We start from the raw sequence: 27,203 nt of genomic DNA on the forward strand, positions 1-27,203 counted from the left end.
AGCCAACCTGCCTTCAGGTCCCCATCGCTGCAGCCTTTCCTGCAGACCTCAGCTGCTCTGAGACAGTGGATGTAGATGCTGGTCCTCCCAGGGGCGTAGAACCTGAGGCTCTGGGGGTTCCTTGTTTCTTCCAGCTCTGCTTTCCACCTGGAGCCAGGTAGCCCAACAGAATGCAATGATTGTGTTTTTTCCCTGGGTTCTGGAAGTGGTAACCCAACCAGAAAATCAGACAAACAGAAAACCCAGACCATGATCCAGTCTGAAGTCTCCACTTGAGTTAGGCCTTTGACTCCCAGGCACTGGCTGAGTCCTTGCTTCCCCAGCTAGCAGAAGTGGACCTCCCTCACAACAGGTTTCCTGTGAGTGAGTCTTCCTGTCAGCTGTGGTATCCATAGTGGATAGAGAGGCCTGTAAGTGGCCAAACTTCCAAGGTGGATGCGTTGAGCCACATCCCGATCAGACTGACCTTACATCCCGATCAGAGTAGAAGCACTGTCAACATCTTTTGTGGAGCTGGACACATGGTCACCCTGCCCTTGTGAGGCAACTTCCCTGCCTGTGGTGCCCAGCCCTGCTCCTGAAATGGCCACACCCCTCCCCACTGCAGCTGGGAACTGGGAGCCCCCAGAAGACAGTGCCTCTCTGGATGCATCCCAGATCACCCTCTCAGAAACACACTTCCAACCAAAATGATCACCAGAAACACGAGCATGCTGCTCTTTCCACAGTGGACGATTACAAAGTTGCCAATTGGCAAGTAAACTGGAACTGGCTTGCTTCATTGCACGGAGCCAGCTGGGTGAGTGGGGTTCCTTGTTTCCGAGCCACGTTCTGGCTGTCTCCCTTCACATGCACTTTCCTTCCTTCCTTCCTTTCTTTCTTCCTTCCTTCCTTCCTTCCTTCCTTCATTGGATCACAGGCTCTTCCATGTTCCTGAGCCCAGCTCACAGTGTAGACCCAGACATGACCAAATGACTCTGAAGCTCAAACCTTCTATGAAGAGAAGGACCCATGTTTCATGCCCAGAGTGGAGGGAAGCCAACTTGGACATGGTGCTTGGGAGTGGTTTTGTTGGAACGACAGTCCCAGGAGGCAAAGAGGAGACAAAGAGGTCTGAAGGACACAGCAGCTGGAGGCTTGCCTGCCCACAGGGTATATGCCTGACTGGTGACCAGCTCCAGTCCCATTCATCCTAGACCTCCCTAGAAGGGCTCGGAGAGAAGCCCTGGAAGTCTGTCCTGACCCATGTGTACAAACAGGGGACTTGGTATTTAGGAGCACGGAGGAACAGGGAGGAACCCTGAATGGCCGCCTGCTTTAGAAATTTCTATGCATTTGTAATAACAAAATTACCATAATTTGCTCGTTAACGCAGCTAGATCAGTCAAGCATTGTTCCTTTGCAGGCGGGCTGGGAGGTGTGCGCCTCTCTGCACACTCCCGCACACCCCAGCCAGCCTGCCAGCCCGTTGGAGCGCTAGAAATTAGCATGCAAATGGTCCTAATTCGGTGGGCGAGCTGTCAGGCAGGCCTCTCCGGCCTTGTCTCTGTGAAGGCCCTGACAGCCCAGCTCTGGAGCTAGCCCACCCTCCTTGCTCCAGCCAGGAGGAGCTCTGAGGGGGCACCTCCAGACTGACAGCTTGGCGGCCTCCCTCCCTCCGCCAGCGCCATCAGGCCTGGTGGCAGAGTCCCCGGGGAGCAGGCCGGGCCTGCCACCATGCTGGCCCAAGGCAAGCTAGCGGGTGGGCTGTGGGGGAGGCTGGCCCATGCTCAGGCACACAAGTCCTGGCTGGCTTAGAGATATGGGGCAGGGTGAGAATGGAGCAGTGTCCCCTGACTCGGGGTTCAGTCCTAGCCGATGGGCTGCACGTGACCCCACGGGGACTCTGGTCTACCTTCTCTTTCCGCACATCTGCGGATAGGTTTTGACTCCAGGATTTCCTGGCTCTAAGGGAGCTGGGCTTGCTGTCCACACCCTCCCCTCAGTAGCGCCATCTGTCGGTTTGCCTTTCGAGGGAATGAAGGGCCCACTTTGAGGAGGCAAGGAAATTAACTGAGACCTTCAGTGCACTGACCCTGTAGCTAATCGCTTCTGGCCCTCAGCTCCATCTGGAGGTAGGTTCTGCCCATTTCAGGGAGGATAGAGATGGGGCATGCTTCTTCCTGTGACTTGAAGTACTAGAATGTAGTCTCACAGAGCCCTGTTTGGAGGTGGGACCTGACTGTTGCCCAGGCTAGCCTTGAACTCCTAAACATTTCTATTTCAGCTTTGTGTGTGTGTGTGTGTGTGTGTGTGTGTGTGTGTGTGAGTGTGTGTGTGTATGTGCTGCCAAGGGTGGAACCCAAGGCAAGCACTCAATCAAGAGCCACACTCAGATCCCTGAAGAGGAATGGTAGGTGACCCTGTACGAGGCATGTGACCCACAGCCTGTTCCGGGTTCCCTGGGGTGTTCTCAGGCTGTCTTTTAAGACCCTGTACCTTCTCCTGTTCAGACAGAACCTCTTGCCAGGGCTCAGTTTGGAGAGTGGAAAACAGGTTAGCTCCTAATCCCAAGGACCCTCCCTGTCTGTCATCTAGCTGCTATTGTTCAGTAGGCAACAGTCATCCAGAAGTGGTGCTGGATCCCCTGCCACTGTAGTTACAGACAGTTGTGAGATAACCTGTGGTTGCTGGGAACCGAACCCGGTCCTCTGGAAAAGCAGCCAGTGCTCTTAATGGCTGAGCCATATCTCTAGTCCTCACATGGCCTTTTATGCCTTCAGATAAATAAAGAGGTAAGAGAGACCTTAAGAAACTCAAAGCCCTGGATTCTCCTGGTTCTCTGGGGGAGTGGGCTCTGCAGCTGCTGCAGCCCAAGGCTGCCTCATGCTCAGCAATACAAGACACGTGCATGTGGAAATGTTTAGCTCACCTTAAATAGCTTGTTCATCCATCCATCCAGGAGGCGCACAGACAGTGCTCGGGCACCAGGATGCTCCCTTCAGTCCCTGGAGAAGCATCTCTTCCCCTTCCTATGCTGGTTAGGGGGAGTGTCATGGAAAGAGACTAGTGGAACCTTGGGCACTGTATCAACCTCTCATATCATGCCAATCACAGGACCCCTGGCATGGTGGCAACACCCCAGGAAACTTCTGTTTCCACCCTGAAACCCACTAGGAACCTCTGAAATCCTCTGCATGGGTTGGCACAGATGCTTGCCAACTTAATTTCAGTTGGAGAGAGGATTGCAGGGCTCCCCCTAGTGGACAACAGAAATGCTTCACCCCATACACTACACACACACACACACACACACACACACACACACACACACACCTTGGTTTGCTCAGACTTCATGTCTATTCTCTGCCAGAATCCTCGCCACATCTTGTCTCGAGCAGCTCTTGTCATAGGCTCAGTGAGAGGGCAGGGCTAGCTCTGCACAGCCAGGACTAGACCCAGCAGCCCAGCACCGCACTTGGCAAGCATTTCACACTTGAAAAGGTCAGTCTTCTGTGAAAGTTTGTGATGACATCCCTGTGTCTCCTACCTGCCACCCTTATTCCTCCAGACCTTTATTTTGTTTCATTTTATTGAGACAAGGTTTGGATGTTTGAATGAAAAGGGCACCTCCTGGCATAGGATGTGTGTCCTTGTTGGAGAAAGTGTGTCATATGGATGGGCTTTGAGGTTTCAGAAGCTCAAACAAGTCCAAGTCTCTCTGTCTCTTCCTTCTGCCTTCTGATCCAGATGTAGACCTCTCAGCAGCTCCTCCAGCACCGTGTCTGCCTGCAGGCTGCCGTACTTCCTGCCTTGATGATAACGGACTAAACCTCTGAGCTCTGAGCCAGCCCCAATGAAATGCTTTCCTTTGTAAGAGTTGTCGCGGTCATGGTGTCTCTTCACAACAATAGAACCCTAACTAAGACAGAGGTGCTGGCCGGCAGAAGATTGCTGTGCAGATCAGGCTGGCCTCAAACCCCTGGAGAAACGCCTGTCTCTGGCTCCCAAGTGCTGCTATCAAAGGTGTGTGCACTCGCAGCCGCCAGCCCACTTTTAACAGCAGCTGATCCCGAGACAGTTTGCGTTCTCTGGAGTGCGGTTGTCAGTCCTTCCGTGATCCTGGTGGCTACCCAGCTCCTCTCTTCCCACCACATTCACTGGGCTCTCATTTCCTCTTTAGCGGAAGGGAGGCCATTCCCAACCACTCGGTTCACAATCTCATTTCCTCCCCAGCGCTGCCTACTCCATCTGTGCCCTTGTGGGCTCCCTCACGCCGCGTGCTCTGACGTTACTGGGTGGCTGTTTGCCCAGACTGTAAGCACAGAAAGGGCAGGGCTGCAGGCTGATCTGTGTCTGACTCAGGTACCCTGTCTGTGACTGGAACAGAAACAGAGGGCTGAAATGGCGGCCGTGTGCAATGCCCGAGGGCTGGACAACACTTGTCAGGTCCCAGCACACCTGGGAGTCTGCTGCATTGGCTTTGCTTCTTCTCTCCTGGAAACATGTCCAGTCTTTCTCCTTGGTCACCAAGCGATCTCTCCTTTCCTTTTTCCCCCTTGGCTGTCTACCCACAAAGCTGCCTAAGACAAGTGTGTGGGGTGGCCACAGAGAACACATAGGTAGGAGTCAGTAGCATTTAAGAAAGAATAGGTCTCAAGCAGGCAAAATGGCTCCAAGGGTGAAGGCGCTGCTGCTAAAACTGATGATTAGTTCAGTCCCTGGAATCCACACTGCAGAAGGAAAAAAGCAACTCCCAGAAGTGGTCCTCCAACTTCAATATGTGCACAAATGTGTCCATATATACATACATACATGCATACATACACATACATGCACTTACACATAAATACATACATAGATAAATCAATGTTTTTAAGTGATTCCAACAGCTGCTTGAAGCAAGCATTTATTTGTTTTATGTACATGAGTACACTGTAGCTGTCTTTGGACTCACCAGAAGAAGGCATCAGATCCCATTACAGATGGTTGTGAACCACCATGTGGTTGCTGGGAATTGAACACAGGACCTCTGGAAGAGCAGTCAGTGCTCTAACCACTGAGCCGTCTCTCCAGCCCAAATCAGTGTTTTAAAAAAGCATTTAAAAAAAGAAAGGTTTCTATCAGGAAAGCCAGCTTTAGGGTAAACCTGCTCACTATATTCCTGGAGTATCTGAGGCCCAGGCATGGGAAGGGCTTTGATTTAATGAGTTTTGGGATGAAGACAGGGCGATGCCAGGTACCTGCATATGATCTAGCCAGAGGGTGGTGCCAATTCAGCTGTCTTTGCAGCATTTATGCCTTACCAAACACTCTGGAGAATAGTGGCCCTGAGGATGAGTGGAGGCCTCCTAGACAGCAAGCCCTCTGGGTGGTTAGCCAACAGAGGACAGCCTTCTTAGAGATTGGCCTTTGAGGAGCCCATTCCAGACGCGTAGGCCTCAGAGATGTTCAGGAAACTGCTGTGTTGACCAGCATACCTCCTACTCTGTTGCACATTGTCAAGGGGACATGTCCTAGGCAAGAGGTGGCCAACTACGCAGCTTGCTAATATAGGAATCTCCGCTGGAGGCCAGCCCTGCCCTCTGAGGACCAGTGTCACTAATTTTTAAACTCACATGTATATCTCCACAGCCGGCCCCTCTCAGGTTCAAATAACCTAGACCTCTGGCTTGCTGTGTTTTGGTTTGTTGTTTTAAGACAGTGTTTGACTGTGTATCTGGTGTGGAGCTCACAGAGATCCGCCTACCTCTGCCTCCGGGGGGCTGGGATTAAATAACTCGGTCTGGGGTGTCTACTGTAAGTCTGGGATCTTGGGGCTCTGTGGTTGACTTGGCAGCCTCTAGGGAGCAGCCAGGCTTTAGCCCCACCCCCGCCCATCCCAGGTTCTACATCTGCTCTTGCCCTGTGGGGTCTCTACAGGGGACATCTGGACTGTTGACACAGTGAGGGTGGGTAGGCGGCAAGAAGCAGCATGTCCCACTACCTTCTTTGAGAAAGGAAACTCCGAAGGATTGTGCAGGGATATAGTGCTGTAAAAGTGGGGAGGGGGTGGGAGTTGAGCCTATGGGAGGCCAGCATGGGATGGTCTGGAAGCTCTGGGGAGCCCCCTCTGGCAAAGAAGGAACCTGGGCAAGCACAGCTCTGAAGGCTCTGACCTCTGACTCCTTCCTTAACCCTGACTCTGAGGAAAGAACTCAGCCCTCCCTCACCCTCCACCCCCTGAGCCCCGGCTTGTGTCTAGTACCTGTCTCAGCACAGTGGTTCCCAGGCACCTCGGAGGAAGGTAATTTATGTGTGTACAGCCCACTCCTGCAGACTGTGGGCTCTCCGTGGGCAGGAACCGTATCTGATTCATCTCCAACTCCCCCTTCTACCCCTGCATGCTGGGGGCAGGAAAGGTGTGCAAAATTGAGTGTGTTCCTCAGGGTGCAGTGGGGCTCTGGGCTTCGGAGTTCCCAGCCCACAGTGAAGCCACCGTCACAGTAGTAATTGCAGAGGTAAATCTTGTCTAGTCTCCTCGCAAACACTTGGGGAGGCATTCCATAAATATGTCAGCCGCAGCATTAAAATTTGATGGCAGCAGCGCAGGTCGGCACTAGTGCTGTGACTTCCCAGCAAGGTGTGACACCTTCACCTCCGTCTCATTAGTCAGCCTAGGATGCTCCGGCCTCCGGGAAAGCCACCCCCACCAGCAGAGGGGCCTGCAAGCTCCCGGACCCATGGCTGCTTTGAGGGACAGGCCAGGTCAAGGCCACAGGAAGGTACATTTGCTTTGGGCTGGCACTGGGCTGGCATCAGGCTGAATGGAATTCTTACAGGTTCTGGGAACGTACCATTGGAGGGCCCCTAACTTGGATTAGCCTGGGACAATATTTTGAGATTGGGAGCTGGTGATAGGGACCAAGTAGGAGATTTTACAGTTAGCCTAGAGGAAACTGTACTAAAAAACAAACAAACAAATAAACAAATAGGAGAACACTTTGAAGGGCTGGGGGTTGGAGGAAGCAAGCAAAGAGTCCAGGCCCAAGGACTATCTTCAGGGGCAGAAGAAGAATCCAGACCAATCTCATCTTGTTTCTACCTGTGGGAAACTGAGGCTAAGGTCATCTGAAAGGGACAAGCTGGGAGAGACACGTGATCAGGAGCCATGGTTTCTAGTCTGAGGCTCTCCTTACTGGCAAGTATTTTAGACATGTATTAAAACATGAGAAATGTATCTGAGGTTTCTCTGAAACAGGGTTTCTCTGTGTAGCCCTGGCTGTCCCAGAACTTTCTCTGTAGACCAGGCTACCCTTGAACTCTCAGAGGTCTGCCTGCCTCTGCCTCCTGAGTGCTGGGATTAAAGGCATAAACCACTACCACCCAGCCTGAAATACAATTTAATATTATATTGTGTTAATTCTTTCAAACTTTCATACAAAGTATTTTGATCATATTCACCCTTCCCTCCTAACTCCTTCCAACTTCATGTTGTCATCTTCTTCCTCTTCTTCTTCCTCCTCTGCATCTTCTTCTTCCTCTTCCTCCTCCTCCTCCTCCTCCTCCTCCTCCTCCTCTTCCTCCTCCTCCTGTTCTTCTTCTTCTTCTTCTCCCACCAAATCCAATTCCTACTTTCGTAGATATGAGACCATCTACCATGGCAGGGCAGTCCCCACCAGAGGTCACACCCTTAAAGAAAATTATCTCCCTTTCCAGAAGCCATCAGCTACCCACAGCTCCTTAGTAGGGTTAGGGGCCCCTAAGCCTTTCCCCACTTCATGCTAGAAGGCCGACTGGCTTGATCCTGTCGGGGTCTGTCAAAGGCAGCCACAGTTGCTGTGAGCTTCTGGGTACAGTAAACTTGTCATGTCCAGTGTTTGGCTTCGGCCCTCCTGACCTCTGGCTTTCACGATCTTTCTGTCCCCTCTTCTGAGATGGCTGCTGAAAGAATGGAGAGATAAAGAACAGAGGCCTCCTTTGTGGCTGAATTGTCCACAGACACTCATTTTCCGTACTCTTGACCCATTGTGGGGTTTTGTTTTTTAACCATATAAAATATAATTTTTAACACGAAGAATAAAAATCCCTAACATGTTCACTTTCCCAGCAGTCATACAGAGCCTTGAACTCAATACCAAATAGCCTGCTACATTAGTGTTCCTCATTTGAATCCACCATGGACCTTCCAGTGTGCCGACATTATTTGGCCTCACGAATGCTGGGATAGTAACACTGCTGGTCAGCCCCTCAGGTTTAGAGTTTCAGTGACTTCTCCAAGGCCATTTAAGTAAGTGCCAGTGGGCTTTGGCCAGGTCTGGTGACAACTTCCCAGCTATTAGCACTGAGAGGCAGCCACTGTGTTGTTAGACTTGCAGGAAACCGGACATGCCTTTCCATCACTAGTCCGTAAGCTCGGAGCTGCCTCTGCTCCCAGGTCTGCCAGCCAGGATCCAAAGCCAGAGGCTGCTGTATACAGTACTGACAAAGAACAATAGAGGCTTGGTCTGGGAGGCGTGGGTGGGGGGCTCCTGGAAGTATTGTGACCGCTGCAGGCCACATTTAGTGCCCACAGTCAGTACTGATAAGGTAGATGGGCAGGGCACTGGGTTACAGATACAGGGCTCTGTTGATTGCCAGAGTCAGCCCTAAGGAACCACAGACTCAGTGGCTGGAAAGACAGTTCACAGTGGTCCTGAGTCTGGCCAGAAAGTACAGTAGTTGACCCAGGGCTGGGGACTCAGGAGACAGAGGAAGAATCCTCTCCACAGAGAGGATTGCTCAGAAGGGTCTTCCTGGAGAAGATGGAATTTGAGCTGGGTCTTGATGAGTTGAGGACAGGACAGGAAGCGGGAAAGGAAGGAAGGGGGTGGGTGGAGAAATGGCACATCCGGATGGACGTGCAGCATTCTTGGGAAATGGCAGCTGTGCAGGAACTTGGAATGTGGCATGTGGCAGGGGACAGTGGAATGTGGCTGGAAGGTCTTTTATGAGCAGACCCTGAAGCGCCTCGACTAGTCTACCTGAGGCAACTTGGGAGCTCCTGGGAAGTTCATCTTTGTAAGTGGAAAGCCTGTGGACACTTCCTGCCGAGGCAGGGCTCGGGCTCCAGGCTGCAGGTTCCCTCGGTCCGAAGTCAGACCCATAAAGTCAGGTGTTACCTGCCGCCATGGGGAGAAGAAGGAAGCATCTTGCCCACTGACTGCTTAAACTGGAGAATAATGGATCATATTGTGAATAAGGGGACAGAGAGTGGAAGGGACCAGCCACCCACCCTCAGAGAATTAAAGATCTCCCACCAGCCCACCCCTGAAAGACTCACAGCCTCCCTTGGGAGTGCCGCCCTGCACACCAAACCTAACACATGGGTCTTTAGAAGAGACATTCAACCTCCTGCTGAACTGGTCTCTTGACTGGAGGAGACAGCTTTCTCCACCATCTCTGATGCTTCGGCCTGTCCTGTGCGCAACGAGAGTATAGTTAAAAAGCAGATTAACATGACCAGAACTGTTGAAAGTGTGCCACAGCAGCAGCATAACCGATGGTCTCGAATGGAGAAGCTTAGTGGGACAAACATGTGGGGATAAGCCTTGGGGAAAAGACAATGGACCCACACTAGATAGAGTTATTCCTCAGACTGGGCCACTGTTAATAGCACTGTGCAGCTCAAGGCTCCATTCTTGCATCTGATGGACTGGGGAGAGCTTGGGAGAGCTTGGGAGAGCTTGGGAGAGCTTGAGAGAGCTTGGGAGAACTTGGGAGAGCTTGGGAGAGCTTGGGAGAGCTTGGGAGAGCTTGGGTGTGCCGTGGCCTAGGGCAGAGCTGCTATAATGCAGGGCAGAGATTCAGAAGAATCTGGAGGTTTTTAGATGTAGACATAGGAAGCAAACGGAGCACAGAACGAGACCAGGAAGGGCACATGACTGCTTTTGGCCGGCTAATAGCAGAACCAGTGCCAGGCTGGCCCTCGCCTGGGTCTCTGTGGCCCTCCAGCCCTGCCATGGGCGGCAGGTAACAGAATCACATTGTGTATTCTCTCCTCACGCCCACCCTCTGTCTTGGTTTTTCTCTTCCCTCGGCATTTCTGAAGGAAGGCCTGAGCTGGTAGGGAAGAGGTTTTTCCCAGCAGTGAATCGATGCTCTCAGTGCAGGGCTGTCCAGCCTGACAGGCTGACCTTCCCTGAGCTCCGGCTTTTGCCTCCCTATTGGGAGCCCAGGAAGATCTTGCTGTGGAGAGGGAGGGCAAGCATCCCTTGGCCTGTGTAGGGCCAGGCTAGAAGCTGGATGCAGGGAAGAGGGGAAAGAGGAGCCTTCGGCTGTCATTTGCTATCTTCACAGAGAGAAAACAACAACAACAACAACAACAATAATAATCTTTTTATTTGGTCATTCAGAGAGACTTTGACAGAGCCCTACCAATACACACATGTGCAGAGATATGTACACATAGGTATACACATACATATCTATGTATATATTGTTTATATTGCTGTATATTCCTGCAGGTGTTTATATCCAGTCTATATGTAATATGTATATTAAATAGCATAATAATGCATAGGTTGTGTCTGTGTCAGGTCCTCATTTTGATCACTGTAGTCACAGTTTCTGAAAAGCTCAAGTACCTGCTGATCCCTGATCCAACACCTGACCTGTGGTTCTACAAGACCATAGAGAGGAGCTAAGGAACACTTAGCCCCTTTCTGGTCTCTCTTCCTCCCCCTCCTCCTCCTCCTCTTCCCCCTCCTCCCCTCCTCCTTCTCCTCCTCCTCCCCCTCTTCCTCATCCTTCTCTTCCTCCTCCTCCTCTTCCTTCTCTTCTTCCTCCTCCTTCTCTTCCTTCTCCTCCTTTCTCCTTCTCTTCTTCTTCCTCCTCCTCCTCCTCCTCCCCAAAGATTTCTTTCTCCCAGCCCAGTTTGACTCCTTCAGAAACAGAAGTTGACTGCGAAGTCACTTTGAAAGACTTTCCATATGTTAATTGCAGCCGGCCAAGGTCTGGAGCAGAGGTGGGGGCCGACCATCTGCAGACAGGTCGGCCCCCAGCGAGCTCGCAAATTCCCATCATCTGGCAGGTGTCGTTTTGGGTTAATTAAGAGCTATGTGGAGGCTGTTTGCCTGTCACTTCTGAGGATTTGGGGAAACTTTGACTTTCTTGCCATCTCTGGGTTCTGAGTGAAGGAGAAAATGATGTCGGAGCCCCTGGCTTCCCGGGAGAAACCATTTCATCACGGTCCCTCTAAACTTGATTGTAGTGAGAGTTTGGCTGCTTTTTCTTTTGTATTTGGAAGGCTGGGATTTTGGGGGAACCCACATCCATCCAATGTTTGGTTGCTTGGCTGGCAGCACTATGCACTGCGCATGCCAGTGGGGCTCTCTAGCCCTCCCGCCTCCTTCTCACTTTCTACTTTGAGACCTACTCACCCTCAGTTGCCCAGACTGGACTGGAGCTCTACCTACCATGCATACTCTGAACTCAACTTCCAGCTACATCCCCTAAGCTTCGAAGGGAAGAGCTCTTCCCCAACTTAGTCAACTGAGTGGCCTCACATGGCTGACAGGGGCCTGGCCATCGGGGCCCTCCAGTAATCAGAGCCCCCATCAGGGCTAACCTGGGACCTTGGGAACATGTGATGGTATAGCCACACAGCTGGGTTCTTGGCATTCTCTGTAGGGTGACACTAACATTCCAGAACTTGCCAGACCTGAGTAACATGGTTCATGCATTTGTCAAATGAAAGAATTAGTACACTTATATTTTTCCGTTCATTACATGTAAACTTTATATCCAAAGAGGAAAATGTGCTCATTAAATCAGTTAGTAACTTTGGGTCATGATATGTGTACTGGAGTACTTAAAATGTACTGATGTTGGCAACTTAACTTAAAAACGCAAAAATGGTAAGGTAATAGCAGGCTAGAGGGATAGAGAGACAGGCAAACCTAAGATAGCTCTGATAGAAAAGAGACCGGCCAGGGTGGTGCCCTCTGAAATTCTAGAGACTGCCTTGCTGAGGAAATTGGTCTTCAGTGGGCGGGTCTGCAGTGGGCGGGTCTGCAGTGGGCGGGTCTGTAGTGGGCGGGTCCGCAGTGGGCGGGTCTGTAGTGGGCGGGTCTGCAATGGGCCGATTCTCAGTGGGCAGGTCTGCAGTGGGCGGGTCTGCAGTGGGCGGGTCTGCAGTGGGCGGGTCTGCAATGGGCCAATTCTCAGTGGGTAGGTCTGCAGTGGGCGGGTCTGCAGTGGGCGGGTCTGCAGAGGGAGGCCACCAATCTCCCCTGCCTAGCATTTTCTCTATCAAGTATCAACAGAAGAAGTTTCAAACACAGTACTATTTCCTCAAACCCGGATCTGTAGACTTGGGTTTTTTGGTTGGTTGGTCTGTCGCTCGGTCGGTCGGTTGATTGGTTGGTTGGTTAGTTTGGTTTTTTGAGACAGTTTTTCTCTGTGTAGCCCTGGCTGTCCTGGAACTTACTCAGTAAACCAGGCTGGCCTCGAACTCACAGAGATTCACCTGCCTCTGCATCCCATGTGCTGGGATTAAAGGTGTGTGCTATCACCAGCTGATTTTCCTTTCTTAAAAAAATTTTTTTTTGTTTTTACATATGTGTGTGTCTGTGTATCTGTATATGTGTATGCCACCGGTGTGTGGGTACCCTCAGAGACTCAAAAAGGTCACACAATCTGCCAGAGCTAGAGTTACAGGTAATTGTGAACTGCCGGATGTAGGTGTCGAACTGAACTCTCATGCTCGGGAAGAGCAAGCACTGGACAGCTGAGCTGTCTTTCCAGTCCCCTAAAGTCCATTTTTCTACCTTCTTCTCCATGGTAGGCAGCTCTGGGCAAGAGTATGCTGGACCATACCCAGGGCGTGCCTGGGGCTGTCTGAAGGGATTCAGCCTTCTGCTCTCTGACCTGCTGAATCCCATTCTGGGTCACTGATGGCCATGCCTCCCTGTCTTTGCTCGAGTGGTGACTCTTTGGGCCAAACCATGCCTTTCTGACAGCTCTCTTTTAACACTACAACTAAAAGCAGGAGGCAGCCAGACCCTTGTTTGCCACCTTGCAGAAAACTAGTGTTCTTCACAGTTTTGCAATGCTTCCAGGCTTCTCTCCTACACTGGCCTGGGGCTCTCTGATCTACACCACATGTCCTTGGACAACATGTCTCCATTGTAACTCCACTGTCCATACAAGCATGGCACCCAGGAATCTCCTCTGACCCCATGTCTGGGGAAAACACCAAGTCAGTCTTGTCTTAGTACGTTTTCCGTTGCTATAACAAAGCACCTGAGTCTGGGCGCTTTGTAAGGAGGAGAAGTTTCTCCTGGCCCGCTGGGCTGGAGGCTGGAAAGTATAAGGGAATAGAAGCAATGTCCAGCCAGGACAGGATAATGTGGGAAAGTCAGAGAGGAAGAGCACAAGAGTGGTGAGCACGTGGGTTTACTTTCTACAGCTTACCCTCCCGAGAGCTGCATTTCCTCTATGACCTCATCCAGTCATAGTCACATGACATCCAGAATTCCCCATCCATTTTGGAGAGGGCATCCCTACACAACCACAGCAGTGAATGACAGGCTTTAAGAATGCAAGGGTGGTGGACGGGGGGGGGGGGGGGGAGGCGGGGAGTATCACTTTCACAACACCTTAAAACTGAAGCTAGGATTCCCACTCCTCAAGTGTTCACACACACACACACACACACACACACACAGCTCTCTCACATACATGCATACATGCACACATGCACACACTCACACACATGCTAACACATGGACACAGCTCTCTCACATACACACACACTCGCATGCTTACATGTGCACACGGGGGGCACACAGAGACACACACATGCACACACTCACACACAGAGACACACATGCCCATGTGTGTTCGAACACACACTATACTCACATGCATTTTGCATGGCACATGCATCCTCAAATTTCTCCATTCTAGTCCTTTCCTTTTCTCATGCACAGTCCCCCAGCTTTCTCTGCTTTCACCCCTACACCCAGATCTTTCCTCTGCGTTCCTAAGAACTCCGTGAAAGCTGTGAAATCCTTTTGGAGCCTGTGGTGCTCTTTTCTGTTTCCCTGCCTCCCCACCTCCCCAGGTTCTCCGTGTTGGGAGAAGATAGCGTTGTCCTTCCAGGGACACAGCATCTCTCTCCTCTCTGGTCCTGTGATGCGGCTGCTTGCCCTGCTGTGTTTTTGCCGCAGACTGCACTTTATAGAGCGAGGGGTGACTCAGCTCACAGCCGAGGACTGGAAGTGCGGTCAGGTATTTCTATCTGGTGAAGCTCTTATTGCTAAGACCTCTGCTGACTCCTGTGGTGGTTCAGGACCTCACATGAGCACAGGACCTAGTTCGGGTCTCCCTGCTTGTAAAGCCCCAGTTCCATGGTATTAATGTCCCTCCCCCATGCCCCAGGGACCTTTAGTTACTTTCCCCCAAATCCCTGCTCTACACACACCAGTCTGATCCGGCTTCCACCCTCTTTTTTTGTTGTTTTGTTGCTGCTGATGTTTGGTTGGTTGATTGCTTTGTTTTTGTTTTTTGTTTGTTTGTTTGTTTGTTTGTTTTCTGAGACAGGGTTTCTCTGTAGCCCTGGCTGTCCTGGAACTCTCTACTTAGACCAAGCTGACCTTGAGCTCACAGAGAGCCTCCTCCCTCTGCCTCCCGAGTGCTGGCATCAAAGGTGTGTGCCACCACACCCAGCTACTTTCACCCTCTTAATGCTTCTCAGTAGAGATGAGCACGGATGCCAACTTGACTTTCTGTATGGGGATGTTCAAACTGTAAACAATGATTTATTTAGTCCATATTGAAGACGAGGAGACTGCTCAGGCGGGTTCAGTCACTTGCCTGAGGCCACACAGCCTTTGACAAGAAGTGCCGATGGCTGGTCAAGCTCTCAGCAGGCCACAGGCCCTCCAGGTGCTCCCATGGCACCATGAGGGGCCCAGCTTGTATGCTAACTGCAGGCCTTCATCCGCAATTTCCTCCACGGGGCCACTCTGCTAACTAGAATGGTCAGAGGTTTGGCACTGGTTTGCTGTTGGAGAATTCTCAGATGTTTCAATGCACAGAACTCTAGGCAGAACCCACACCGGCCTTGAAGGAGGGCCAGTATGCTCTGTGCCTCTTGGACAGAGGTCCCACTGAGTGACAGGTCCTGTTGAGTAACAGGTATCTGAGTGACAGCTATCTGGACACAAGCTGACCTCCCCTCCCTTCTGAGGCTAGACAGAATCCCTCTTGTTAACAAGAAATAAAATCTGTGATTTAAGGGGTTCCTTTGAGAGGTGTCTAGAGTATGAATCAGTAGAAAGAGACATGGAGCCCCAAAGTGGGGCAGAGTCTTTTGAGTGAACCCACAGGGAAAGGTGTTTTGTTGTGTGAACTTTGACCTCAGGCCTGTTGGCTTTACCTCGGAAAGCCCCAGCAAAAGCTGGAACCAGGCACCTCGGTCTCCTGCCCTCTGAAAGCCGGCTCTAGAGAAGGATTTTGTACCCGTGGATGGTCAGTTCTGTCTGCTGAGGCAGCAGCCAACTGGGAGGTCTCCCTGCTCTCACCCTCCCTGAAGCCCTGACTGGATCCTAGTGGCAGCTAAGAAGAGCCCTTTCGTCCTGAGCCTGGCACACCCTGCCCTGCTCTGCCGAGGCTTGTCACAGTCACCCTCTCACAGCACACACTCGGGCTCAGGCAACGGCTCCAGCGTTCGGCTCCCCAGAGTGCCCGCCTCCCTTGTTGGAGATCGAACCAGCTTTAAGACTGGTCTCAGTGGCTCCTCAGTGGACCCAAAAGGTTCCCAGGACTCTAAGCTAAGCGTACCTTGCTTTTCCAAGCGAGAAGAAAAAAATAGGGTGCTCCTCAGTGTGAGGATGGTGCTGAGGAGCCTGGAGCCCCAGGCCTACCCCAGAGGAAAGGCATCCCCCACGGCTGGGTGTGAGGACCTGTAGCAGCAGTGATCAACCTGTGGGCCACGACCCCACAACGGTCACATATCAGATGCTTACACTGTGATTAGTTAAGAAGTAGCAACAAAACCATCTAAGGTCACGACAACTGGAGGAATTGTGTAACAAGGTCGCAGTGGTTGGCAGGGAGAGAACCACTGGGCTACAGCATTTGGTCTGCTCTGCCTCTTGGCAAACAGGGAAACTGGGCCTGTGATGGGAAAAACAATGTCTTAAAGACAAGAGTCCAGGGCTGGGAGATAGGAACTTGGCCTTAGAGTTATGTTCTGGCCCGAGGGAGAACATTTCCCAGCTGAAATGCAGTTTTATTGATCTTCTGAGCATCATAGGGTAGCCGGGAAGTTCGGTTTGATTGTGGATGCCCAGGAGGACTTGGGGACTGGTGGAGGAGCACGTCACCATAGCTGACATGTGCTGAGCCTTCTCTGAACCTCTATATGCACCATGTGAGCTTTACAATCGCCCCAGCCTTACAGAGAAGAAAACTGAGGCACAGGGGAGTTGAGCGACCTACTGGGATTTCCAGAACCTTGAAGAGGCAGGCTCAGGATTCGAACCCATGAAGCCCCACACCATAGCCCCTTTGCCAATTGATGGAAGATTGCGGCAACTACCTGGTCAGTCTGCTGCCCCCCAACCAGCTTGTTACTGTGTAGATTTATGTTGAGTCAATAGATGATTGGACAGGGAAGGGGGAGGAGAGGAAACGGAAGGGGAGGAGTCAGAAGAGGGAAGGAGAAGAAGAAACAGGAACAGGAGGCCAGTCAAGGGCAACTTAGAAGGGATCTCCTAGGAGGGGAATAGAGTGTAGTGGTAAATCTGCCCAGTATAGACTCGCAGCTTGTGTTCCTAATTACTGAGCTGTGTTTTCATTGAATGGGTTTATTTGGGTTGAAGAGGATATTGCAACATATATATAAAACATAAATTGTGTGGACCAGATATGTAGAAAGCTTCCTTGGTGGTGAGATCCCTAGTGGCTTTTCTGCTCTACCCACCGCGTTAGCTTACTGAATAGCACTGGAGATAGTCGGGCGCCATTGCAGGGTCCCCAGCGGGGGCTGGACAGCCTCTGGGTCAGCCTCAAGTCCCTGAGATGGCCAGGATCCCTATCTAAGAGTATACTACTTACTCTAAAGGGCACGGCACAGGACCAGGACTCTGGCACCCACCTTACCATGACACTGAGCGCACCAGGTGGGGGTCCAGATAGGTGTTTCCTCCTAGGCTTGGGATGGTGTGGTGCACAATGAATCAGAAATTCATTTAAAACTTAGCCCACAGAAGATTCCACAACCTCTCCCCTAGCTGTGTGAGCTAATAATGGTGGTCATTATCCAAGCAAGAGGCTCACTCAGTAACGTGTCTCTGCCTGACCTGCAGGTCTCAGTCATTCATTCATTCACTCATTCATTCATTCATTCCCTCCCTCCCTCACTCAACAATTAGTCATCCATGCATGCTTAGATGGATGCCAAGCCTTGTACCGAAGCTTGGGACCGAGACATAAACAGACAAAACTCTGTCCCCGAGGAGTTTTCTTCTCGTGGAAGAGACAGATAATTAACAAGATGAACGTGACGTGAGTGAGACAGGTTGGGAAGTGATAAGCCCTGTGGAATAAACTGTGGCAGGACAGGATGAGCTGGTCAGGGGAGCATCCCAGGGAAGGCCTCTCCTGGATGGAGCCCAGGAAGGAGATCAGAGAGAGCCTCAGGGACTCTGTGCCGTGGGGAAGCCAAACAGGGTGTCTGCTGGGAGCAGGCAGGACCTGCAGGAGCAGACACTCCATGCTGCGGGGACTCCGCCCACGGTAGGCGATGGGATGGTAGAGGATGGTGCAGGAGACGTGAGAGGTGCCATCTGGAGCACTCAGGTGGAGCACTGTGACGGAGCTGACTGCGGCTCTCCTTCTAGTCTCTGGAGGATTTTGAGCCTTCGCTGACCTCCGGGGGTTTATGCCAACTCACTTCAGCTGAGTGGCCCCAAGACATGCCCTGTTGGGGATGAAGCTCGGAGAGGCTTCCTGGAAGAGGTGGCCTGGCAGTAGGTACAGTGGTGCTGATCAGAGAGATAGGGCAGACTTTGACGGGCAGTTCATGGGTGTGAGAGCCTTGGCAAGAATGCTTTCCTCCCAACTTGATTCTCAAAGAGGAGGGAGAGGAGAAGGGGGAGGAGGAAGGGGAGGAGGAAGAGGAGGGGGAGGAGGAGGGAGAGGAGGAGGAGAGAGAGGAGAGGGAGGAGGAGGGAGAGGAGGAGTGGGAGGAGGAGGGAGAGGAGGGGGAGAAGGAGGGGAAGGAGGGGGAGGAGGAAGGGGAGGAGGAAGGGGAGGAGGAAGAGGAGAAGGGAGAGAAGGGGGAGGAGGGGGAGGAGGAGAGAGAGGAGGGGAAGGAGGAGGGAGAGGAGAAGGGGAGGAGGAGGGAGAGGAGGGGGAGGAGGAGGGAGAGGAGGGGTAGGAGGAGGGAGAGGAGGAGGAGGGAGAGGAGGGGGAGAAGGAGGGAGAGGAGAAGGGGGAGGAGGAAGGGGAGAAGGAGGGAGAGGACGAAGGGGAGGAGGAGGGGAGGAGGAGGGAAAGGAGGGGGCAGAAGGGGGAGGAGGGAGGAGGAGGGGGAGGAGCAGGAGGAGGAGGAAAGGAAGGAGGAGGGAGAGGAGGGGGAGGAGGAAGGGGATGAGGAGGGGGGAGGAGGGGGAGGAGGAGGGAGAGGAGGAGGGAGAGGAGGGGGAGGAGGAAGGGGAGGATGAGGGGGAAGAGAAGGGAGAGGAGGGAGGAGGAGAGGGAGGAGCAGGAGGAAGCGGCAGAGGCACCTAGCACCGATGGATCTGCGGGGGCTGAGCTGTGCAGCCCAACCCTGTCACCACCCTCTCCCTCTGTACGCTGGAACCTGGCACCCTGACCGCTGAGGCATAAAAAACAGAGAATTGGAAGGCTCAGCCTGTCAGGCAGGGAGTGGCCCCCAGAGAGGCCTTAGCAGGAGTGTGTGTGTGTGTGTGTGTGTGTGTGTGTGTGTGTGATGTGCGTGCTCTGCCTGTTCTTGCCTATGAGGTGGGAGGAGAACCTGTCTCTTCCAAAGCCTCTTGCCCTTTGGCCTTTGTACGTTCCCTTTAGGCGTTCCCTTTAGGGGGATGACAGAGTCATAGTTGGCCACAGGAAGTCCCTCAGGATCATGTAACTCCTGTCACCTCCAGCAGGGCAGGGCCTTACCTGGGGGCTTATAAATACCATCCAGTGTTCTGGCTTTCCATGGCCTGCCCCAGAGCCTCTGCTAGGTAGACATACCAGGCTCTTGGGCACTCTGTGTGGAGGATGGAGAACCAGTCTGCCTCTGGGCCCCAGCTATAGGAAGGTGGAAGAAAGAAACGGGCAGAGTCTGCCACTATACGAGTGCAGGGACAGGACTTGAAGCTGGCCTTGCTGCTGTGAACCCAGAGAATAGCCAGGGGCTCAACTCTGAAGGTTGTGGATCTGAGTGAACTGTCCTCTGGGCTCTCCCTACCCTCCCTTTACCCATGTACACCTGCCTGAGTGTGCCACTGTGAACACCTACCTCCACCCCAGTGCCTAGGAGACCCTTATCCCATTTCCTCGTTTGTTTCCTAAGCATTTAGTCTGTCCCTTCATGTTAGCAGACAAGGGCTTGTCTCAGCTTGTTCAGCCAGCTGGTCTTGGCACCGTCACTCTGAATTCACAGCACAGAGGGTCCACACTCGAGATGGGGTCATGAGGAACGGAACAGACCCAATAGGGTCTCTTAGGAGTCTCAGCCGGTGCCAACAGCCCAGCGGGCTAGGGTTGGACTTGTGCAGGTGGACCCAGTGAAACCCCACCCTGCAATGATGGCTCCGTGGCTTCCATTCCCGTTGATACCAAGGGCTTTGGGGTGACTGGATGAGAGGGCGACCCTGACGTGCTGTTAGTGGTTACCAAAAGCACCCGAGGCTCACAGAAGAGAGGCGTGTCATCAGTAGCCAGCAGTTACACTGACTTGAACCCACAGTCTCTTCTGAACCGTATTTAACACTTGCCTTCTGTTTCTCTCTGCCCGCCTCCTGCAGGGAGTGAGTTTTCTGGGAGTCCCTACAGCCACCCCCAATATTCCTCCTACAACGATTCATGGAGGTTCCCCAACCCAGGGCTGCTTGGTGAGTACTAACCTGTGGGGTCCCTGGGTCCGGGGCTACCCCACTTGGCCTCCTCGCTGGGTCACAATCCCTTCTGAGGTCTGGCCATGTCGCTCCCCATGCACGTGGTGCTGTTGTGATGGTCTTAGTACAGTTAAATCCCCTGCAGCTCACAGAGGTGGGAATGTGAGGGAGAAAAGAAAGTAGGAAAAGTGCTTCGCGTAACTCATATTTCTTAAGAACCCTTAAACAGGGCGAAAAGTCCCTCAATAAGAGGCACTGAAAAGACACACTTGCATTGATTGGTGCTGGCTGCTGAGAAAACTGTCTTGCTAAGGGCTCTGAGGTCCAGTGATTGATTAATGATGTCTGCTATGGGCATCATTGATGCCAGCTCCATTAGGAACCAGCTGCCCTGTGGCTTGCCAAGGCATGCTGAGTAGGGCTCAGCTGGTGCCTAACCCCTGTCCAAGACTCAAATTGGCAGAACGTCTGTGGCCATAGCCAGCCCGGTCTGTGAATATGTGAATATCATCGGTATATATTCACACACACACACACACACACACACACACACACACACCAAGCACCTTAACTGTCCTCCAAGGTTCAAGAAGAGGCCTTTGTTTTGTTGACTTAAACCTACGGGAAGCCAGCTGATGAGTGCCCGCCGAAGTTAAAGGTGAAACACAGGACCTGGATGCAGATGTCACCACTTAGCATGTAGCCAGTCAGCTCTCAGTTTACAATACTGACCTCAGCCCTGCAGTCAGCCAAGGATGTTCTACATCTAAACCAGGGGTACCTGTGCTAAGTCCTGAGAGCTTTCAGCAGGACTAGAGAAAGGGCAGGGAGGAGGAAGCCCACTCAGAACTCATTATTTAAGTGAGCATTTGCTAAGTGCACTGGGCACTGAGGAAATGAATCACATGGGCTATCTCATTTTATCCTCTCAAAAGCCCTACAGGAGCCAACCTAGTATCTCTGAGAGACGGAGAAGTGAGGGCACATTCATTCACCCCAGGTCACACGTGAGCAAATGTCAGACTAGGTGTCCCCTTGACCCCAGAGACTATATCCCTAGGCTGTACGCGATAGGGTTCTCTGCAGCTCCCAAACGAGTTCAGTCTGGACAGCTACAGCTGGAAGGGGGACCTTGTGCTCTGTAGAAACAGGTGAGAGCCTCCACCCTCACCTCCACACTTACGCCTTGTGTGTGATGGGGACGGCCCACTGCTTTAGAAGGCCGGGTTAATGTCTGAGAACTGCAAAGTACAGAAACCACTCTGGCTAGTTTAAGCAGAAACCTATTTAGTAAAGGGCATCAGGGGTTTCCAGAATCTTCCGGCAAACTCAGTCGATGGGCATGGGACCCAGAGCCAGGAACGTGTTCATTTGCACCGCAGGCTGCACTGCTGTAAGCATCCACATCGCTGCCAGATGCCCCGCCAATTATGCTGTGCTGCAGCTTTCCCTGGGTGCTTGTAGCACCGAGGATGTTCCCTGCCACCAGTCATTCGGAGGTCTTTGGCACCCGTTCCTACTGAATGAGTCCACAGCCCATTTCTTTAAGATGCGTCTTTCCCAACCTGTGTCCAATGCACGAGAGTCTAATGGGCAGCTCCTAGATAAAAACACCCGACCCCAGCAGCAAGGGAAGCTGGGAAGATAGTTCACATGACACAGGAGAATCATCAGCCTACAAGGAGTATTAAACATTCGGAATCCTTGAATCTATAGCCTGGATCCATCAGGCCATCCACCAGCCTGTACCTTAGCTGGTACAGGGGTAAAAGGATGGTTACCATGGTGGCCTCTCACACAGGTACTGAACATGAAGCTCTTGGGGCACAGGCTCTGAATCCTTAGGGATCCCGCTTGCATGTTGATAAAGACACATGACTCGCCTGACCGCGGCTTCGCAAATAGCTCCAGGCTGCTACCATCATACTGGCCTTGACACAGACTGCTCAGTGGTTTGGGCAAACAGATTCCACGGGTTCAGACTACAAAGACCCAGTCTGATGATTGGGGGTGGAGGAGGCCAGGAATGTGATGACCTGTCCTGTGTGTCCTTAGGTTCTGACGAGCCCCTGAAAACGTGTCTACACAGCACACTCCTCCCACTCAGACATAGCCTTGCACTGGCCCTCAGAGACCCTCGCTGTCCCACATCCTTTACCAACAAGTCAACACTGGCAGTGCCATCTTCACCCCCATCCTGTAGGGTCCCTGTGCTGGTGAGGGGCAGGGACAGGCAGTGCTGGCAACAGAAAAGCCAGCCTTGGTCAATTAGGATTAGAATAGGGGCGCCTGTGGCCTCTGTAAAGGGATTAGAGAGAACCAGCCCTGAGACAGCCTGAAATGACTGTCAAGAGGTAAATTGATGATAATGTGAATTAGAGAGGAAAAATGACAGAAGGAGGGACGAGTTTATTCTAGACGAAGGTCTAATGGGCAGGGAAGACAGAATGCTTGGCAAGGTGATGTTTTCATTTTCTGTGGTAAATCAAACCCTCAGCCAAGGCTGCCAACCGGGTTGGCTGAGCTCTGAGGGCGACCATGAATGGAGCTATGAGAGCCGGTTGGAAACCTCTCCAGGGGAGGCCTCTGGCGCCTTTCCCTCCACTTCCTGCCCCCTGTGGCCTCTTTGTGAGAGCTGTTCCTATGGTTCTCATCTTCCTGTGAGATCTCCAGACCTGTGGGAAATAAGCCCCACCCCCACCCCATTGCTGTCCCACCCCACAGAGGGAAAGACAGAGACTGGCAGATGCCTCTGAGTCAAGGCTGGAAGTGGGGAAGTGACCTTGAAGGCAGAAGAAGGTTGTCTTTGAGGATTCCGGTGTAGAACGCTTGCCTGGGCCTTCTGGGACAGCCAGGAGAGGAAGCTATCCCTGCCCCAGCCAGGGGCAGGAGTGAATCAGCCAGTGAGCTCAAGCACAGAAGAGTCTAGATGCGAAAGTGTCCTCATACCCCACTGTTTATTAGACACGGGTTTGGCCAAGCATCCTCATCCATAAAAGATACTAGTTCCTACCTGATAAAAGTTCGTGGATAAAAGTCCTTAGATGAAAGTGACCGTCTCCACAGTGACCTCACGTTTGCCCCACTGTGACCCCTTCTAAAGACAAAAACATCTGAGTCTTGGGCAGTGAATTCACCTGCCTTTCACCAAGGCATGGTTGGGCCTGGGAAGAAAACCCCACGGCTCAGCCCCCATTTAGGGTATCAGGGAGAACTGTCGTGGCTGGGGTGATTTGTGTGACACTTCAGAACAAATCCAAGCTGGCTCCTCTGGGAATTAAGCTCACTAGACCCACCCCGACAAGACCGGCCGGTAGGGCTTGAGCTTCTGCTGCAATGAGCTTCTTCCTCCAGCATCGGCCTTGAACTGTGTTGAGGTGGAGGAACCCCTCACCAAGGGAGTGCATCCTGGGTTCGGGGCCAAGCTGAGGGCCTTTGTGACCCGAGCAGGTTTTTATTTCACTGAACACCCACCTCCTCACTGTGAAAGATCTGATGCTCTAACCTCTGTGGTTCTGAGAATCCAGCCGGCCCACCCCCAGCTCCCCAAGTCCCTGGGAAGGAACTTCTGGTAGCTACTGCAGACATGTGCTCAAAAAGCAGAAACAGTCCAGAGGCGTGAGGAACCTAGGGACCGCCTGTCCTAAGGTCACAGGAAGAGCCCTTGTCCCGCACACTCAGCCACCACTGTTTTATGCCCATACCCGGCACAGAACAATCCTACTTTCTGTCAGTGGTCACCAGACCTTTACTGGAAGCCCAGCTTCCCAGAGCAGATTCCTGTTCATTTTTTTTTTCCTAAAACGGGGTCTCATTATGTAGGCTGGCCTCTTGGCAATCTTCTTGCCCCAGGTTCCGAAGCCCTGGATTATACATGTGAGCCAACATGCCTGGGTCAGATTCCCCTTAGCTGGAAACTGGGAGCAAATGCAAGAAGGCCAGCCCTGCCTGTTTAGGAGTCTCTGCCCTGGGACAGGGGAAACGCACAACGGAGAGAGGCTCAGCCTGTGAAGGAAAGTGAGCTCACGAGAGAGGGTTCCCAGAGCAGGAAGGCAGGGTCCTGGGACTTGAAGGAGGCCTAGACACAGGTTGGGAACTCCAGGAAGGAGTCTTGAGTCTGATAAATGGAGTTACTGGCCCCGCCCTCTACATTTGAATGAAACACCCCCCCCCCCCCCCGTGTAAAGATGATGTTATGTTGTCAGGCATAAACTTGGGGCATCGTGGGCTGGGGTAATGGTCAGTACGGCCAGTGAGCTCAGCAGGGCTGGCCAAGACTTGGCCACAGAGTACTTATCAGTCAGAAGAAAATGTTACTCCTGTAGGTAGGGCCTCAAATGTTTTTCACAAGACCAGATATTGAATACTTAGGGCTTTGTGGTTTGTAGGGGCAGCTACTAAGTTCTTCTCAGAGACACAGAAGCAGACAGAAGAGAGCAGGAGGGAAAGTCATGTGTAGCCAGGACAGAATCCTGGCTTCAGTCTGCATGCGGCTCTAGGCCTGGTCAGACTTCAGGAAAAGATCAGGATGGAGGTCTGAGGGAGAGTGGATGGGGGACCCCAGGTCTGACCTCAGGGGACCCCAGGTCTGACCTCAGTACTCTCTTGTCTGTTCTAGGCCCCCCATACTATTACAGCGCTGCAGCCAGAGGAGCCGCCCCCCCGGCCGCAGCCACCGCCTATGACCGTCACTGACCCTCAGAGCCATGTGGGCGCCAAGCACTTACAACACATATCATCGAGGGAGACAGCCTCCCAACCCCCAAGACAGACAGAGGGGCTCAAGGACTCCATCCCCATCTCCATCCCACACTCACTTGAAGCATTCTTCCTCCCCTTTGTCCTGCCTGGGATCCAGGTAGGGCCTTTGGACCTCTCCATCCTTGTCATTTCAAGAGTCATTGATGAACTTCTCCCAGGTGGTGACAGGGTCTCCACTGTTCTGAAGACCACTGCAGCCAAGCCCAGCCTACCGGTCCCCCTGACTGCCTGACCATCTCTGTGTTTCAGCCACAGCGGGCCTGGAAAGGAGCTAGCTTTTACTGTTTCACAGCACCGATGTAAATACCACCTTGCTTCTCTGTGGGCCTGAGGGTCTGACAGAGCAGACTGACCAACCCACAGGACATCTTCCGCTTGTGCACAGAGCATCCCTCGGCCCTGGTGCCTGTCAGGTATCCCAAAGCTGTCTTTGAAACTGACAGTTTCAAAAGAGACCCTGAGGATGCCTGGCTTCCAGCTCACTCGACTTCTCTGCTGTCTAGAAGGCTCACTGGTGGTCATGGGCTACGTCTGCTTTGAGGTTTCCTCCCAAGAGGAATGCGCTTCGGGGAGACACCCTGGTTCCTTGTCTCCATTCCCACAGAGCCACCACAGTGTCAAAAGTCCTTTTCTTGATCAAGGGGCTCTGAGAGAACTGTCCAGGAAATTCTTCAGCTCCATTCGAAAGTAAGAGGTTATCCACGTGCTGAGCCATTATGGCTCTGAATGGCTGTCCGGATCGAAAGATCATGTGACCCAGACCAGGAACAGACCTGAGGCTCCCCTGATCCTCCTAGCCCCTGGAACCACCAAACTGAATATGTTTTCTGAGGCATGTCCAGGCTCCGGTCGCTTTGGACATCAGCCATGGATACTTTACCCAACAACTGTCCGTTGGGACCCCAATTACTGGATTCTGGACAAGCCTGTCTCAGCCACAGAGACAGTGTCTAGCAGAAAGGACTTGTCCCTGCATCAAGAACTAACACATCCTGCAGGTGGCAGCTAGGACCCGAGCTTCCTCGAACACAGCCCCGCCCACCTTTGGGGAACACGCAGGATGTAGCTGGACATGGAGGTGCTGGGGACGGTGGTGGGTACCTGACTCATACCGTGCTGGTCAATCTGCTGCTATAGGGGTCAAGATGGAACTCACTGTGGGAAACAGAGGAATATGTGGGGAAGGGATAGGGGAGGGACAGGCCAAACAATGAGGAACTGGTGAGTGACTTGGGGTGGGTTTGAGTCTGGGGTACCCGGTGACACAATTTCTTTATCTGGAACCTCTAATCTCTGCACAGTCCCTCTTGCCAACTCTGAATAGCAGAGAAGAACCCCAGTCTTCTCAACTGAGGCTTAATTATATTAATCATGGAGAACTTGACCGTTTCACACGACAGTGTCCCCAGGGCCTGCTGTAGCTGTGTTGTGGGGCCTCAGACGCTTTGCCTCTCTGAGGCTCTGCTGGGCTGACAGCAGACTCAGTTCATGATGTTTCCTTTCTCCCTTCCTCCCAGGGAGCAGTGGTAGTGACTGTCACCTAGGTCAGCCCTCACGTGCCTCACTTTTGAGCAAGGTTGTAAGGTCTTGCTAACGTTCCAATCAAGTGTAAGACAAGAATGGGAAACAAAGGAGTCTTCAAAAGCGCATGGCTCAGTCCCTGAGGAAAACTGAGGCCCCTGCTTATAGAAACCCAGAGCCAGACAGGAAGACCAAACAGACCTCCTTCCCACGTATTTTGTGCCTAACACCTTCAACAGGGCAGTGGGACAAAGATTAGTGGAGGCTCCAAGCAGTGACTGGCTGAAGTAGGGTGATAATCTCTGTCACCGCTATCTTCCCATCTCTTGTACCTGGGAGAGAAGGTGGCAGTGAAGACAGCAGGAGGTACTTCTTCTGTCCCAAAACTCCAGATTCGACTTCCAAACCAGTGCAGTTGCCAAGGTTTCCTGGTCACCATGCCAGGGGCAAAGCACATGAGCTGGAAGCAGGCTGGGTCCTTGGGAAACTAAAATAAAGTATCTAGAGCCCCAGGCGACCTCCAGGAGCCGAGTAACCAGGGCCTCCAGCCTCCACTAATCAGCTAAGGTAGGAGAAGGCTGTGCCCTCCCCTCCCCACCCCACCCCACCCCACCCCCTGTGCATCTTGCAGTTCCAAGCTCTTGGGAAGAGGGCAGCCTCCATGAACCAGTTGCTCAGTTCTGCTCACCTTCCTCAGCAAAGCCCACCCTGCCCCTCAGTGTCTCCCTCCCCAGCCACCTGACCCAGCCCCTAGAAGGAGCTCCATCTTCCCCTCTCACCTGAGGTGCTGCTGGTCCTCAGATTGGAGACTGTATTGATTAGATAACCCATGGTTCCTGGGATGCC

The 27,203-nt window shown here is 52.5% G+C and overlaps 1 protein-coding gene across 8 annotated transcripts in view; it reads left to right on the plus strand.

The window, feature by feature from the left end:
* The window catches only part of PAX5 (paired box 5), a gene marked incomplete at both ends in the record, with an annotated part of 170,199 nt that extends 145,429 nt beyond the window's left edge, over positions 1–24,770 (plus strand). For 5 of the 8 annotated variants that reach the window (XM_080940037.1, XM_080940040.1, XM_080940041.1 and 2 more), the window contains 2 exons: positions 19,986–20,072; positions 24,694–24,770. In XM_080940037.1, coding sequence (XP_080796163.1) covers positions 19,986–20,072; positions 24,694–24,770 — 164 coding nt within the window. The remainder of the gene's footprint in view (positions 1–19,985; positions 20,073–24,693) is intronic. The other 3 variants (XM_080940039.1, XM_080940042.1, XM_080940043.1) reach the window with 1 other exon arrangement.
* Between the last annotated feature and the right edge of the window lie 2,433 nt (positions 24,771–27,203).

The sequence above is a fragment of the Micromys minutus genome, assembly GCF_963924665.1.
Source record: "Micromys minutus genome assembly, chromosome: 28".
NCBI lineage: Eukaryota > Metazoa > Chordata > Mammalia > Rodentia > Muridae > Micromys > Micromys minutus.